The 17529-nt window shown below is 37.5% G+C and overlaps 1 protein-coding gene across 3 annotated transcripts in view; it reads right to left on the bottom strand.

Moving 5' to 3' along the window:
- The window catches only part of PIK3C2G (phosphatidylinositol-4-phosphate 3-kinase catalytic subunit type 2 gamma), a 384573-nt gene that overhangs the window by 138003 nt on the left and 229041 nt on the right, over positions 1–17529 (bottom strand). For all 3 annotated transcript variants that reach the window (XM_023226228.2, XM_023226229.1, XM_023226230.1), the window contains 4 exons: positions 14187–14279; positions 12578–12707; positions 8067–8203; positions 6033–6202 (listed from right to left, as the gene is read on the bottom strand). In XM_023226228.2, the coding sequence (XP_023081996.1) occupies positions 6033–6202; positions 8067–8203; positions 12578–12707; positions 14187–14279 (530 nt within the window). The remainder of the gene's footprint in view (positions 1–6032; positions 6203–8066; positions 8204–12577; positions 12708–14186; positions 14280–17529) is intronic.

Here is a 17529-nt window from a genome sequence, read left to right as displayed (position 1 = left end):
GGTAGAATTCAGCTGTGAATCCATCTGGTCCTGGGCTTTTTTTGGTGGGTAGGCTATTAATTGTTGCCTCAATTTCAGAGCCTGCTATTGGTCTGTTCAGGGATTCAACTTCTTCCTGGTTTAGTCTTGGGAGAATGTAAGTGTCCAGGAAATTATCCATTTCTTCTAGATTTTCTAGTTGATTTGTGTAGAGGTGTTTATAGTATTCTCTGATGGTAGTCTGTATTTCTGTGGGGTTGGTGGTGATATCCCCTTTATCATTTTTTATTGCGTCTATTTGATTCTTCTCTCTTTTCTTCTTTATTAGCCTTGCTAGCGGTCTGTCAATTTTGTTGATCTTTTCAAAAAACCAACTCCTGGATTCATTGATTTTTTGGAGGGTTTTTTGTGTCTCTATCTCCTTCAGTTCTGCTCTGATCTTAGTTATTTCTTGCCTTCTGCTAGCTTTTGAATGTGTTTGCTCTTGCCTCTCTAGTTCGTTTAATTGTGATGTCAGAGTGTCAATTTTAGATCTTTCCTGCTTTCTCTTGTGGGCACTTAGTGCTATAAATTTCCCTCTACACACTGCTTTAAATGTGTCCCAGAGATTCTGGTATGTTGTATCTTTGTTCTCATTGGTTTCAAAGAACATCTTTATTTCTGCTTTCATTTCGTTATGTACCCAGTAGTCATTCAGGGGCAGGTTGTTCAGTTTCCATGTAGTTGAGCGGTTTTGATTGAGTTTCTTAGTCCTGAGTTCTAGTTTGATTGCACTGTGGTCAGAGAGACAGTTTGTTATAATTTCTGTTCTTGTACATTTGCTGAGGAGTGCTTTACTTCCAATTATGTGGTCAATTTTGGAATAAGTGTGATGTGGTGCTGAGAAGAATGTATATTCTGTTGACTTGGGGTGGAGAGTTCTATAGATGTCTATTAGGTCCGCTTGGTGCAGAGATGAGTTCAATTCCTGGATATCCTTGTTAACTTTCTGTCTCGTTGATCTGTCTAATGTTGACAGTGGAGTGTTGAAGTCTCCCATTATTATTGTATGGGAGTCTAAGTCTCTTTGTAAGTCTCTAAGGACTTGCTTTATGAATCTGGGTGCTCCTGTATTAGGTGCATATATATTTAGGATAGTTAGCTCTTCCTGTTGGATTGATCCCTTTACCATTATGTAATGGCCTTCTTTGTCTCTTTTGATCTTTGATGGTTTAAAGTCTGTTTTATCAGAGACTAGGATTGCAACCCCTGCTTTTTTTTGTTCTCCATTTGCTTGGTAGATCTTCCTCCATCCTTTTATTTTGAGCCTATGTATGTCTCTGCATGTGAGATGGGTCTCCTGAAGACAGCAGACTGATGGGTCTTGACTCTTTATCCAGTTTGCCAGTCTGTGTCTTTTAATTGGAGCATTTAGTCCATTTACAGTTAAGGTTAATATTGTTATGTGTGATCTTGATCCTGCCATTATGATATTAACTGGTTATTTTGCTCATTAGTTGATGCAGTTTCTTCCTAGCCTCGATGGTCTTTACATTTTGGCATGTTTTTGCAATGGCTGGTACCGGTTGTTCCTTTCCATGTTTAGGGCTTCCTTCAGGGTCTCTTGTAAGGCAGGCCCGGTGGTGACAAAATCTCTAAGCATTTGCTTATCTGTAAAGAATTTTATTTCTCCTTCACTTATGAAACTTAGTTTGGCTGGATATGAAATTCTGGGTTTAAAATTCTTTTCTTTAAGAACGTTGAATATTGGCCCCCACTCTCTTCTGGCTTGTAGAGTTTCTGCCGAGAGATCTGCTGTCAGTCTGATGGGCTTCCCTTTGTGGGTAACCTGACCTTTCTCTCTGGCTGCCCTTAACATTTTTTCCTTCATTTCAACTTTGATGAATCTGGCAATTATGTGTCTTGGAGTTGCTCTTCTGGAGGAGTATCTTTGTGGCGTTCTCTGTATTTCCTGAATTTGAATGTTGGCCTGCCCTGCTAGGTTGGGGAAGTTCTCCTGGATGATATCCTGTAGAGTGTTTTCCAATTTGGTTCCATTTTCCCCCTCACTTTCAGGCACCCCAATCAGACGTAGATTTGGTCTTTTGACATAATCCCATACTTCTTGCAGGCTTTGTTCATTTCTTTTTCTTCTTTTTTCTTTTGGTTTCTCTTCTCGCTTCATTTCATTCATTTGATCCTCCATCGCTGATACTCTTTCTTCCAGTTGATCGAGTCGGTTACTGAAGCTTGTGCATTTGTCACGTATTTCTCGTGTCATGGTTTTCATCTCTGTCATTTCGTTTATGACCTTCTCTGCATTAATTAGTCTAGCTGTCAATTCTTCCACTCTTTTTTCAAGATTTTTAGTTTCTTTGCGCTGGGTACGTAATTCCTCCTTTAGCTCTGAGAGGTTTGATGGACTGAAGCCTTCTTCTCTCATCTCGTGAAAATCATTCTCTGACCAGCTTTGATCCGTTGCTGGCGATGGGCTGTGCTCCTTTGCAGGAGGAGATGCGCTCTTATTTTTTGAATTTCCAGCTTTTCTGCCCTGCTTTTTCCCCATCTTTGTGGTTTTATCTGTCTCTGGTCTTTGATGATGGTGACGTACTGATGGGGTTTTGGTATAGGTGTCCTTCCTGTTTGATAGTTTTCCTTCTGACAGTCAGGACCCTCAGCTATAGGTCTGTTGGAGATTGCTTGAGGTCCACTCCAGACCCTGTTTGCCTGGGTATCAGCAGCAGAGGCTGCAGAAGACAGAATATTGCTGAACAGCGAGTACACCTGTCTGATTCTTGCTTTGGAAGCTTCCTCTCAGGGGTGTACTCCACCCTGTGAGGTGTGGGGTGTCAGACTGCCCCTAGTGGGGGATGTCTCCCAGTTAGGCTACTCAGGGGTCAGGGACCCACTTGAGCAGGCAGACTGCCCCTTCTCAGATCTCAACCTCCGTGTTGGGAGATCCACTGCTCTCTTCAAAGCTGTCAGACAGAGTCGTTCGCGTTTCACAGGCTTCTACTCCTTTAGCTGAGCCCTGTCCCCAGAGGCGGAGTCTACAGAGACAGGCAGGTTTCCTTGAGCTGCTGTGAGCTCCACCCAGTTCGAGCTTCCCAGTGGCCTTATTTACCTACTTAAGCCTCAGCACTGGCGGGCGCCCCTCCCCCAGCCTCGCTGCTGCCTTGCGGTTAGATTGCCGCAGACTGCTGTGTTAGCAAGGAGGAGGCTCCGTGGGCGTGGGACCCTCCCGGCCAGGTGTGGGATATATCCTCCGGTGTGCTGGTGTTACAGCGCAGTATTGGGGTGGGAGAACAGCTCCAGTCTCCATCTCCCAGCGCGAGCGACACAGAAGACGGGTGATTTCTGCATTTTCAACTGAGGTACTGGGGTCATCTCACTCGGGAGTGCCGGACAATCCGTGCGGGTCAGCTGCTGCAGCCTGACCAGCGAGAGCTGAAGCAGGGCGAGGCATCGCCTCACCTGGGAAGCGCGAGGGGGAAGGGAGTCCCTTTTCCTAGCCAGGGGAACTGAGACACAGAACACCTGGAAAATCGGGTAACTCCCACCCCAATACTGCGCTATAACACTGGCACACCGGAGAATATATCCCACACCTGGCCGGGAGGGTCCCACGCCCACGGAGCCTCCCTCCTTGCTAACACAGCAGTCTGCGGCAATCTAACCGCAAGGCAGCAGCGAAGAGTATCCCTAACTGACATGGTAAATGCATATTAATTATCTTTGTATCTCCAATGTTTATCACAGTCTTTGGCACACAGACCATTCCCAGTGGACATTTAAGAAGTGAATGAAGGCTGGGCACGGTGGCTCGTGCCTCTAATCTCTGCAGTTTGGGAGGCCGAGGCAGGGGATCACTTAAGGCCAGGAGTTCGAGACCAGCCTGGCCAACATGGTGAAACCCCGTCTCTACTAAAAATACAAAAATTAGCCAGGCATGGTGGCTCACTCCTGTAGTCCCAGCTACTTGGGAGACTGAGGCAGGAGAATCGCTTCAACCCAGGAGGTGGAGGTTGCAATGAGCCAAGATCGTGCCACTGCACTCTAGCTTAGGTGACAGAATAAGACTCCACCTCAAAAAAAAAAAAAAAAAAAAAAAAAAAGAGAGAAAGAAAGAAAAAGAAAAAAAGAAAAAGAAGTGAATGAGTATGTGGTGAATTTTTTGAGGCTATTTATTAAAGAAAGCAATGTATTGAAAGTAACAAAAAGTAAAATAATCCATTTGTATATATCATGTAGTTTATGATGCCTTTTTAATGCCAGGTTATGGCCATCTGGTATAAATTCAATCACATTATCTTGTAAGAAATATTATTTCTTATATTGAGGGGCTATTCTCAGGCAAAAGCGACTAATGAGTCTTTGGAATGGTTTGATCCTATTTCTACCTTAATATGAAATATGTTTTTAAAGACTTTTAGTGTTCAATCTCTGATTTCTTTACTTTCTTTTTTAAACTTGCTCTTTTATTAAGATAATTCATGTTTTATTTTATTATTATTTTTTATTATACTTTAAGTTCTAGGGTACATGTGCATAACGTGCAGGTTTGTTACATATGTATACTTGTGCCATGTTGGTGTGCTGCACCCATCAACTCGTCAGCACCCATCAATTCATCATTTATATCATGTATAACTCCCCAATGCAATCCCTCCCCCCTGCCCCCTCCCCATGATAGGCCTCAGTGTGTGATGTTCCCCTTCCTGAGTCCAAGTGAACTCATTGTTCAGTTCCCACCTATGAGTGAGAACATGCGGTGTTTGGTTTTCTGTTCTTGTGATAGTTTGCTAAGAGATTTCTTTACTTTCAACTCAAATAAAATGAAACAAAACCTATTCATCTATCAGTATTCCTTATTTTAGTAAATAATATGATTATTTGGTCATTTGCTAAGATAAAACAATCTAGGCATCATCCTTGAAGGTTTTCTTTTCTTCTCTGACCTTCTGCGCCTCTCCCCCAGTTCATTAATCACAGCCAATGTCCAATCAGTTAGCAGATCCTGTGACTCTGTCTTCAAAATATATTCTGAATCTGTCCGTTTTTACTAATTCTGCCTTTACTGGTCTCACTTTATTGCAGTAGTCTCTTCACTGATATCCATTACACAAGGTGTCAAAATAAAGCTTTTGAAAACCACTGAAATCGGAAAGTTTCTCCTGAGCTTAAAAAATAAAAGCCACACTCTATATGCCCTCTGTGCCCTACCTGATTGGGCCTCCACCAAACTCTTCACCCTTACCTCCTACTGCCCGCCCCTCTCCACCCCATCTCCAGACGGCAGGTCTTCTTGTCGCTGGAACATGCCATGCTTATTTCTGTGCTCACTGCTATTATATGTGCTATCCTTTCTTCCTGGAATATTCTTCTCATGGATCTCCATGAGGTGGTCATAGGGACACAGCTCTCTGTCATGTCTTCCGAGATGCCTCTTTAAAATAGTATCCCTACTCCAGTTACTTTCTATTCCATTTCTCTGCTTTACTTTTCTAAAATAACTTCCCATTTTCTTGTGTCATTTCTTTGCTTGTAAACTTGTTTAATGTCTATCACCCCTACTGGAAAGGGTTTCTATCTGTCTTGTTTACTGTTGTATCCTTGAATAGTACGTATTCCCTAAATATCTGTGGAATGATGGAAGGCTAGTTAGTTCAGTGTGGGAAGTAAGCTAGTATTAATATGTATAGACCAGTGGTGATTTGCTATGAGCAATATATCAGATGTTTTGAGATCATCAATTCATACTTCATTGTCCATTCAAGGTTCATAAGGAAACAAAAAATATTATTTCAGACGACTCAGACTAAAACAGGATTAGTTGCTTCTCATGGGGAAAGACCAGTTTAGTCTACTACCAATTTGAGGAAATCAAATTTGTTGCATTAAAAATCTACTTTAAAACTTTTCTTCAATCTTATTAGATATATTATCACATTTATATTACCTTGGGGGATTTGAGAGATGGGAGCAAGTCATCAGCAGGGCTTCTATGCAATTACATGTTATACATATTGCTTAGGACATTGCTTAATTACCGTAATAAACATTTGTGCACTTACCTTTTTATCCCTCCAAATGTTTGTGCATGACCTAGGAATTTTCCAAAGTCTATATGAAACATGTGGCCCGACTTTGTCAGCATGATATTATCATTGTGACGGTCACATACTCCCAGGATGAATGTCACCACACACCAGCCAGCACAGGAGTAGAAAAAGTTCCTTAAGGCCTAATCCATTGAAAAACAATCATACAAAAATAACAACAAAAATGAGCAAATGCATTAGCATCAGAGGTAATCATAAAAAGTAAATGATAAAAAGCAAAATTACATAATCAGGACAAATTTCTACATCTCAGTGGACAGAAGGGTACAGTTAAGCAGCTGACTCTTGATCTGCTACAGAAGAATATGAAACAATTGTTCTTTAGTCTAATAGATAAATGTTTGCATTGAAATGGGGAAAATACCACCTTCATTCAGATGGAGTTTATTTTCATGGTTCACTAGAGAGGTTTCCTAGTGTGATCTTTTGATACCTTAAATATACAATATTGAATGATTTTTTTTCAAAGTAAAAGAAGGAGGAACAATACGGCCCAATATTGCCTATTCCCAAAGGACTTTTAAAATATCAGTTGTTGAATATTTGAAATTTTGGCATACAGAGAAAGCTATACTGAGAAATGTGTAACATTTCATGTATATTTTTACAACTAGGTCATCAACGTAGTTGATGTCCAAAGCTGTTTGGTATAGTACATATATATCAGTGAATGCCTGTGTGGGTGGAAGCAGATTATCATTAAGTCAATTTGTGCTTATGTTTCTCTAATGAACAGAGGTTTCTTTCCAAAAATACACTTTGTTTCCAAAATGGTCTCCTGGGTTTACATCATTTCATCAACTTGGTGGTGTAACCATGAATGACTGGTTGGGACAAGGTTATGGTCTCCTAGCATGGAGGGGCTGCCTTGATGCAGTGAAGGCTAGGTCACCAGGCTGCATGCTAGGGTGCCTCAGTTCCAGGTCTTCCACATGCCTAAGCAAGTCACTTAATTTGTCAATCCAAATGTTCTTCACTTAGAAAGTGAAAATAATGAAATATGTCCTTCATATGGTGGTTGTGAAGAGCGATGTATTTGGAAACATGTCAAACAACATAACCGCAAGGATTAATGCAAAACTGAAGTTACAATTTTGGGAACAGCTAAAACATAGATTTTAAGGTAATTTTACCTAATTATTTATTATTTGGTCTGTAAAGCTTGTATTTTGCTCCAACGTAATATTATGGAAGTGTGGAATAGATGAACTCTGGGGTCTTTTTTATCATGGCCTTTTTATCATAGGTAGGGTGACCAATCATCCCAGCGTACCCAGGTCTGAGGAATTTCTCAAAATAAGGGGATTTCAGTGCACAGGATAGCACCAACCAAATCTAATGGTGCATTTTTGCATGAATTAGCATTTAGGTGCTCATGCCTCTGGGTGGACCCAGCTATACTAGATCATAGCTTGGCAAGTGGAACAAGGCCTGGTTCTAGCCACACTCATCTCCTTAGCCAAGATCCCTAATATAGGGCAGAACCTGCACAATTGTACACTGCAAGCCAGATAACAGAATGAAGTAAACATTGAGAAAAAATGTTTGCGGTCAAATAAAATGGTACCTTTTGTAAAATTATGGTATACGTAAACTCTATTTTGCATTTTGCAAACCATTAAGAAAATGGGAGATGAAAAAGTAGAGAACAGCAGAAGAAGTGTATTGCAAAGAAAAGAAGGGATATTTATAGAAATTGGAGATTAAAGGAGGTAACTTCAAGGGGTATTGTTTCTAGGGTAAGACTGATGTCAGGATGGCCTCTGAGCAAAAAAAAAATCTTTATTCATGACCAGGATTTTCACCCAGAAACTAAATAAAATACAGAAACTTTTATGTAGTTAATACATCATTTAAGCTGGGCCGATGATTGACGTAGAACTCAAAATGCACTTAATTTACTTTTCTACAAATCAGAATATCTAATGAACCAGAGCATATTCTTATTTAAGTACATTATTTAAAATGATCTGCAGCAGGACAAACCTTTTCATAATCTGCCTTTAAGTGGTTATGCTGGCTGAACCACTTTTTAATTGTGTTTTCTTTCAATGGTCCTATCAGCCCAGAATGGCGATGAATCTTTGCTAGGGTCACAGCATCAGGTACCATCTGCACCAATCCTGGTAGACAGAAAAAAGGTTACAGAGACAATTCCTTCATCACAGGATGAGGAAGCCTTAGGAAATACAACAACAATAGCTTCTAGCACTAATGGGTTACCCCTTTCCTTTCCAAACCTTCTTTTCTGGAGGAGGCTTATATAGATGCATCTCTTTCTAATTCTTCCTAAAATCCTGGAGAACAATGAGGCTACTTGCGTTTGGATCAGATTTAACAGAAGCAGCTTTAATATTTTTTCTAGAGCTATGGTAGCAAGCCAATCTTGATGATGAATGGAGACCCCACTGAGTCAACAGAGTAGTTAATTAATTATCACATGGCTGGTGCACTCATTTACAGTTTAGGGGAGGACATTTAAGCTTGGATAACAAACATATTTACAACTTAAGGGAGCCAAATACACTCTCCATAACAAACATTGTATATATATTATAAAAATCAATGTTCAGGTTAAAAAAAGCTTCACAGTTAAATGTTACATTTCCGGGAGTGAACAGAATAACTCAGCAGTGAACATATAGAGAGCTACCTGCTCCTTCCTTCTCAGTCAATATTAAAGAGAAACTACAATAGTAATTTTTAAAAAAGGGATCATATATTTATTGAATTTAAATAGGAACTTTGCTCTGCTGGCCATGTATCCATCAAGGCTTTTTTTTTTTTTTTTTTTTTATTGTGCCCCTAAGGTTATTGGAATGTAAATATTTGCAAACCTTCTGATTTTTATACTGTACAGAACAGCAAAGTAGATCCAGTACTTAAAACTCTCTCAGGGATAATGTCTACAAAACAACGTGCAATGTATTATAAAGTCATTAAAATAAGTCTAGAGTTTCTGATTTCCATAGTCTCGACAATTGCAAGAGTTGCAAACTCAAATTCCCAGAAAGACCAGGGACACAAATATAACCATAAGAACAGAGAGATGGTTGAGTTTTTTAAAATGACCATTTAACGATCTACCTTAAAAACATTCAAATTAAGCAACATTAAAATAGATTATGGTGGTGATAAACAAAAGACTTATCTGTGCTGAATTTGGTCACTTGCAGCTAGTTTGCAGCCTTAATTTCTCTTAACATCTGATAGTCCTGTTGTGATCATTGGCCATCTACATTTGTGGATCAGAAGGAAACTTCACATCCCAGAGACAAGTCCTGGGAATATCCATAATATCACGACACTTCTCCCTTCTCCCCTAACAGTATTCAGCTGTTACCCAGGTTTTCTCATGTATGTCAAGGGAGATAGTAGGTTTAAAACATTTAATGTCAGTAGGTGATGCTTTTTAATCCTGAAAATTTCCCTCCTCATTTTTCCGGTTCCTCTATTTAATACTTCCTAAAGGAAGTCACTTTCTACGTGGTTGCTGAGTGTTTCAATGCTATCTTACCTTTGACCATGCCCAAAATTAGGACTTAGATGACTGCACCTTTTTAGATACTTTGCTGCAGCAATGTCAATTACTTTTCCAACTACGTTGATCTTTAGGGAGTTAATGCTTGCTAAATCCCAAGCCACTGATCACAAGCCTTGAATTGCTGACTATCCGGAAAACCTTGTACCTAATTTATAGCAATCATGGTGGCGAAATTCTGCTCATTAATTGAAATCATAAATTACATTTTATGCATTTTAAGCTAGTGTATATCATACACTATTTAAATTCTTCAAACATAATTCTGTGCACCTAGAGTAATACGTGTGGTTTCATTCTTATAGTCCTTTAATGCAGCATTTCTCAAATTTTAATGCACATACAGATAACTCAGTGGTATTGTTTAGCTCTGTGTCCCCAGTCAAATCTCATCTCAAATTATAACCCCCGTAATCCCCACATGTAGAGGGAGGGACCTGGTGGGAAGGGACCGGATCATGGGGGTAGTTTTCCCCCACGCTGTTCTCATGATAGTGAGTGAGTTCTCACAAGATTTGATGGTTTTATTAGTGTTTAGTAGTTACCCCTTCTCCCCCTTTTTTTCCTGCTGCCTTGTGAAGAAGGCCCTTGCTTCCGCTTCACCTTCCGCCATGAATGTAAGTTTCCTGAGGCCTCCCCAGCCATGTGGAACTGTGAGCCAATTAAACCTCTTTCCTTTATTAATTACCCAGTCTGGGTATTTCTTTATAGCAGTGTGAAAATGGACAAATACATTTGGAGATTTTGTTCAAATGTTCTAATTGAGTATGGCAGGGGTGCGGCCTGAGATTCTGCATTTCTACCAAGTTCCTAGGTGATGTCATTGCTGTGGGTCTGTGGTTCACACTTCAAGTAGCAAGGCTCTTAGAGATAAAATTACTCAAGGTGGTGTTATTCGAGGTGGTGTCTTTCAGACAAGGGTGCATAAGAAACATCTGAGCATCTTTTTGCAATCAACCTTTGAGCCCCTCCTCCACCTCCAGGGAAGTCTGATTTAGTGCACCTGGTTGGGGTAGGTTGCATCTACTCTTCGCATCCCCCTATGTAATTTTTATGTTCATCAAAGTTGGAGAACCAATGATAAAATAAATCCTGAAGAATTTTTATTTGTCCTGAAAATTTCTCCCAGAACTCCTAGGACATTACATACAAAGTGACCATGAGAATGATACTCAATAATAATGTTGTGGAAATGATAAAGTTATGGAAACTGGAGTTTACTCTCATCAAGGGCACAACTCTATTTAGCTCATTTTAGCATGCATTTCCCATCTAAAGTTGTGACATTTCTTGAGAAAAGTAGGTATTCAATAAGCCTTGGAACCTGATTAAAAATGCAACCTAATCTTCTAAAAATGACACTTGTTTTAATGATCTCTATTTTTCTTGAAGAATTATTTTGTCAGTATAATGCCCTCTGAAATCTTACAGCTATTAGAGGTTGTTGTTGGTAGACAGAGGAGAAAAATAACTTCTTTGTCTTGCGACATCTGCAACTTTGGATAAGTCTATAGTTATTTCTTTTTTTTAATTTTATTTAATTTTATTTTTTATAGTTATTTCTGCTGAATTATTTTATTAACTAAAAGATTCAGCCTTGGTTACATTCTATAATTATAAATAGAAATGAAATGAAATTTAAAAATTCCACTGGGGTCAGTAATTTATTCAATTTCTGGAGAAAAGGTGATTCATGTAACATCAAATATCTCAGCTTGGATTATGTAGCATTATTCTATTTCAGCATTTTAGGACAGGAAAGCATTAGGTCACTTATGTGAGAAAAAGTAGGGTAAAATGCAAGGAATAGCAATCTCATGGTAGCAAGGATAAATGACTGTTGTAGTAACTAGAGATTTGGAAAGCATTTAGAGTGGCACACTTGGCATGGAAGTAGGAGCCCTATTATCAAAATCAAATTAACTGGCTAGTATGACTTATAATGCAGTCATTGTAAAGTATTAAGTGGCATGTGAATATGGAGGTGTTTTCATACTTAGCATCTAAAATCTCAAGTGTTGACTGGGGTATTGAGCCTGCTGGTGGGACTTCAGGAAATGAGGATCCATGGCATGACAGTTCTCTTGTGATGAGAGGTTTAAATTGTAGCTCTGCTTGAATTAAAAAAAAAGAAAAAAATGACTACATGGTCTAGATTCCCCTCTCCAGTTCTATGATTTCATCCCTTTGTTTATGCACATGTATCTGCTCTAATTCACACCAATTAATTTAATAAAATTCTAAGTGGCAATGGTTATATGTAAAAAAAATTATAAGGTATCTTAGATGTTGTTTCTTTAGTTTGGCATTATTGTAATTAAGTGCAACTTCTACCTCTGATGTTTTAGTGATAATTTGGGTGGTCTATTGACATTATTTTCATTGAAAATGTGCATAAGTATAATTATATTTTCATATTGATTTCTTGCCTTTTATAAAGGAAAAGAAATGCTGACATATGTCCAACATTTACATGTGTGACCAACATTGACTGTTGATACTTTATCTACTCAAAAGTCTTTTAGAAATTAAATTAAGGTTTACAATGTGTTTAGAATTTCCAGAATTCCTTTCAGCACTTGAAAATGTGTATTTTGTGTTAATAAGTAACAACTGTATTCTTTTAAAAATGAGTAGGCTTTATGTTACAAAATGAGAAAAATAACGGTAAGTTATTAATGAAACTAACTCTAAAAGACACCTAAAAGAAAATCACAGTTAACATTTGGATTGTGAAGGTCCTAATTAATACCTAAAAGCATATTATGCTTTATATAAATTCTGTCTGCTTATCATTTTTGAAAATAATTCTTTTTAAAGTAGAAGAATGTGTACAGTTCTTTGGATTTTCAAACTTGTAGTTTGAAACGAAAGCCGGAGAAAGTTTTGTAGCCTACTACCAGTGAATGTGTGAAATAAATAATGTGAGCCAATGCACTTTCTAATCTATACTGACCTTGGTCTTTTCCTGTGGATAGACATCTATAAATGATCATTTGCATATCCAAGCCTTCTTGCAGCCAAATGTTGTCCATCACTTGAATAATCTGCAGAACAAGCATATCCTGACGAAGATCATCTCCAGCCTGTTAAAAACAAAATGATAGACCCTGGGTTTTTCCTTGAATTCCATTAAAAGCAGTCAAATATAGTACATGTCACTTTTTTCCTTGGATACATTTCTATCCTGACATAGAGTGGTTTTAATGGTTTTATTAGCACTAAAAGTACCTTGTGTTTCTGATAAAAAATGTTTTTAAATGAGAACTTCCCTTTAGATAATTACAGAAGCTTCAACCATCAAATTAGAGGTGCTGCTTGGAATGCTGTTCCTTGATAATAATTTTCAATTTATTATCCACATGCGATGTCTCAGATTCAAAGTCTGGCAAAGACAGGCTGGATGAATGTTTATTCAAATTTCAAACTTAGCCAAGAGAGAACTCTTTCAAAGTGAAACATTATTTGCTATGTCATAAATTTATGCACCGATATGCAGTTAGAATACCAAGAGCTTCTTGATTAGGAACATAAATAGCATCCATATGATTGATTAGACTTTAAATCAGTGATTTCTCAAATTATTTTAAAGATATTTAAAAGGTTTTCAGAGAAAATAATTTCCGATAATAATAAGAAATGATAAAGTGGTGATAGTCATGTTTTGGTTAAGGAGATTGCATACATTCAAAGGGGAAGGATAGTTCTATCCTTTTAAACAAATAAGAATTTTGGTTTTGAAAACAGTTTCTAAATTATACACAGAAAATCCTGCCAAGGTAAGATTTTGTGTTTTCTTTTTTCCCCGTCATCAAAAGTACAGTGTTTTGGGACCACGAACTCTTGAGGTGACAGGACGAAGCAAAAGTATGGGCACACTACTCATTATCCTCCAAAATAGACAGTGAAAATTCACCAAAAATTCACTCTGAGACCTTGTTGCATGGCTTGGCTGAATAATTGGCCAAATAAACTGGAAGACTGGCATATTTTTTCTTTTTGCCTTTATCTCCCCCTCTGTTGCCTCTTTCCTATGTGCTTATATACCTGTTACTACCTTTTCTCTGTTTTTCCAATGGGATTAATGATGAAGACTGAAATGACCCATATTTACTTTTTTATTTAAAAAGAAAAAAATAACTCAAACTACTAAAATCAACAAGTGCTAGCAGGCAAGAATTTAATGTTAAATTAACTTATGTCATTTCAGTTCCCATTAATTTTGATCCCAATTTAGTATCTAGACCAACATAAAACTTTCCTCCTGGGGCTCACCACACATTCAACTTTCTGTGCCACTTAAAAGCAATCATATCACTTCATTTATTGAAATATATTCTCTTGGGTTTTGCACTGAAGGCTCCCTGGCTATGAGTCAGTAATGTTTGATTTATTGCCAATTGAAGTTTGGTACATACTACATATGTAAAAGGCAGACTCTAAAATAACTGAAAAACCTATGTGTTGTTGCTGGAGGAAAATAGTTACAACAATTTCTTTTTGTGAGTAATAAATCGATAGTTCTGTCTATGGAATCAATTCATGTTTTAAGAGCACTAGCATACCTTAAAAATAAGGCTGATGTTTTTGCCCATTGGATTAGCATTGATGAAAGTAATCTTCAATGGCAAAGCATTAGATGTAAAATATGAACATGCCTATAGGGAAAGAAAAAGGGAAAACTAGTGAGCAAAATAAATCAACCCCTAACACCCAAAAAACAAACCTTTTCCCCAAAATCATACCCCCTTGCAGACTTTGTTGTACGAACAAATGTAGCACATGTGAATAATTGTTATACTTTGGAACACAGAAACATACATGTTTTTAAAAATTTAGTCTATCAACTGGAGCCTTTACTTTGAAACCAAGAAGCTAGCTTTTTCACAGATTGCAAATCTTCAACTACGTTTTTTCCTCAATGAACAGTAGTGATATATTTGAGGTTTAAATGAACTAAGCAGTGTATGAATATTGGCTTATGCTAGCTAGTCAGTAAATAAAAATTAAAATTTTATTTTAAAAACTTTATTTCCTTTCCATTATGTCTACCTTGCAGAATACTTTAAGGAAAAATAGAGAGTTAAGAAAGACTTGGGTTCAAATCTAAGCTTTATAACTCATTTGCTGTAAAGTGGAGGTGGTAACCCCTCCCTCATACATCTTTGTGATAGTTACATGAACTAATGGATATAAAATACCTTTTACAGTGCCTGACACTAATCAGTTACTTTGAAAAATTCTTACATTTTTCTTTATCTTTTAGCTAATGAACATTTTCTTGTTTTTATAAATAACAGTACAACATAGATTTTGTCTTCTCATTTCCTGTAATTACACATTCCGTTTGCATTTCTGGCTTTGTGATGTTGACTACTTTTCACTCTGCTTTCCTTGTTGCCTGTTTCCCTTTTATTTTTTTACAACTGAGCATTGAAAAGCTGTATGTCTTTAGACTATTAGAGAGTTCATGATGACATTGAAGACTTTTAATATATAAGAAAGGAAAAAGACTTGATGCTTTCAATTTATTAACTTAGTAAAATATGACGTCAATGTATGTTGAAAGATCAGCTTGAACAATGTTATCTGCAAGAAGTCTGAAATTAGTAGAAGCTGAGAGAAAATATCTATTTCTTAACTGACCTATCAACACAAATCTAACTCAATATCTTAACTAAACACAAACTCTTGCTTACTGAATCATAAGCAAGAGTTTAAGAGATTGAAAATAGATATTTCCTATTTTCAATTTGAAAATTGAAATTGATTCAGTAAGCAAGGGTTTGTTTAGTTAGAAATTGGGTTAGATTTGTGTTGATAGGTCAGTTAAGAAGTAGATATTTTATACATAAACACAGATGTTTCATCTATAAATAAAAATAGATGTTTTATAGTTTTATGGGTGAGGATGCTTGTTAAGCAATAAAATTCTGTTGCAAAAGTCAGTTAATTAGGGATCATGTGACCATATATCATGGTATTGAATTAGCAAATTCTCTATTAGGCAAGAAATGAGTACAGATCAGTGGTTTTTAAATTCTGCTCATGGAATTTGCCGGGATCTCTTTGAATTATCCCAAGTTCAGGGAGGCTAAAGGCAAGGCTTAGCCTATCTTTGTAACTATCACCTGGAGATATTCTGCTTTTATTGTTTCACATCTTGGTTTTCATGCAGTAAATATTTGAGTAATTGTCAAAAATATGTATTCAACAACTAGTATGCACATTATATGCTAAAAAAGAAAGACTATATCTACCCTCACAAAGCCTATTAAATTTGGTTTTATATATATGTGTATATATATGTGTATATATATACACACACACATCAAACCTAACAGCTTTCAATCATTGCATTTATATATATATGTATATACATGCATATATGTACATATATAAATGCACACACATGAAGTTGAAAATAATTCACAAGGCAGTTTATCATCATTGAATGAAGTCACATTTTAAGAAAAAAAATTTCAGAGGTTAACTAGATCTTGAAGATTGTGAGGGACATAGATTAGCAAATAGGCAGAAACAAGGGTTTTCTAGATAGAAAAAGGCAAATGATAAGATATTAGATTAGAGTGATAGTTATAAAGCAGATTGGAATGCCCATAGACATAAGAATTAGTCAGTCTTAGAGGAGGATTTTATGGAGATGGTATAATAAGATAGAAAAGGTGGAAGAAAGGAAGATAAGATCTCTGTCCTTGAGAAGCACGCATCAATGACAGAGATCTAAAAATTAGTTGAAAAAGAAGCCAGTAAGTAAATGAAATATCTGGTCCTTGTTTTCCCTAAGTAGTGGGGAAGAATTGCATTCAGTTCTTCCCACTCTCCCACTTGGTCCATCCTTTAGTGATTTAAAAGACAATAGGGAATGGCTCATTGTGATTAATGGTTTGTGGGTAGGGGTGGAAGGCAAAGGTTGAGAATTTGTCTTATAAAGACAGTTTAGCTCAGACCTGAACCCCCTGCTCGTTGCCTTTGAGAGCCATGCTTTAAGAAACGAATTGAACCAGACCTGAGTGCGTCTCCCCAGTGTGGTTGACTGACAGTGACAGAAGCTGATTAAAGGCTTTCCCCTGCTCACTCCATTCATAGGGCTCCTTTCCAATGTGAACTGTCTGGTGCACGATCACTTGTGAGCTATAATGGCTCACACAATCATATAACAGCTTTCACACTATCATTGCATTTATAAGATTTCTCCCCACAATGGGTTCTCTGATGTACCACAAGACTGGCACTATAACTGAATATCTTCTCATATCCATTATATTTGTAGGGTTTCTCAACAGTGTGAATTCTCAAGTTTTGACTACAGATTTCCATGCTTATATTTATAGGGCTTTTGGCACGTGTGAACTCTGACATAGAATAAGACATTAACTCAGACCAAATGCCTTGTCACACTGCATTCAAAAGGTATGAATTTTGTCATAGTCAACAAATTAAGAGCTCTGATAGATGGTTTCTCCAAACTGCTTCCATTTAAATAAGTTTTTATATGATCCTCTGATGTCAAATAAGACATTTACTTTGAATGAAGGCCTTGCCATATTCATCATGCTTATAAGGATTCTCCCCAGTGTGGATTCTCCAGTAGTTGATAAGGTTTCTGTTGAAAGAGAGAGATTTTCCATGCTCATTTCAACTGTAAGATTTCTCACTTCTTTGTTCAATGGGACTGGAGGATAGATTAACATGTTTCCCAAGATGCTGCCACCTGGCCATGTCTGTCCTGTTCATTGTCGTACCCATAGGTGCCCAACCCTGTGCCAGGCATAGCTAGTCAGAGCAAATGGAACCAGAGGGTGGCTCTACTTGGGACAGTTTCTGCAGGAAGAGTACAGCTAACTGTAGGGTGCTGTAGGGAAGGAGTGTGGTCCCACCTGCATT

The sequence above is a fragment of the Piliocolobus tephrosceles genome, chromosome 10 (assembly GCF_002776525.5).
Source record: "Piliocolobus tephrosceles isolate RC106 chromosome 10, ASM277652v3, whole genome shotgun sequence".
NCBI classification, from domain to species: Eukaryota; Metazoa; Chordata; class Mammalia; order Primates; family Cercopithecidae; genus Piliocolobus; species Piliocolobus tephrosceles.
This window is presented reverse-complemented; position numbering and strand designations above follow the sequence as displayed.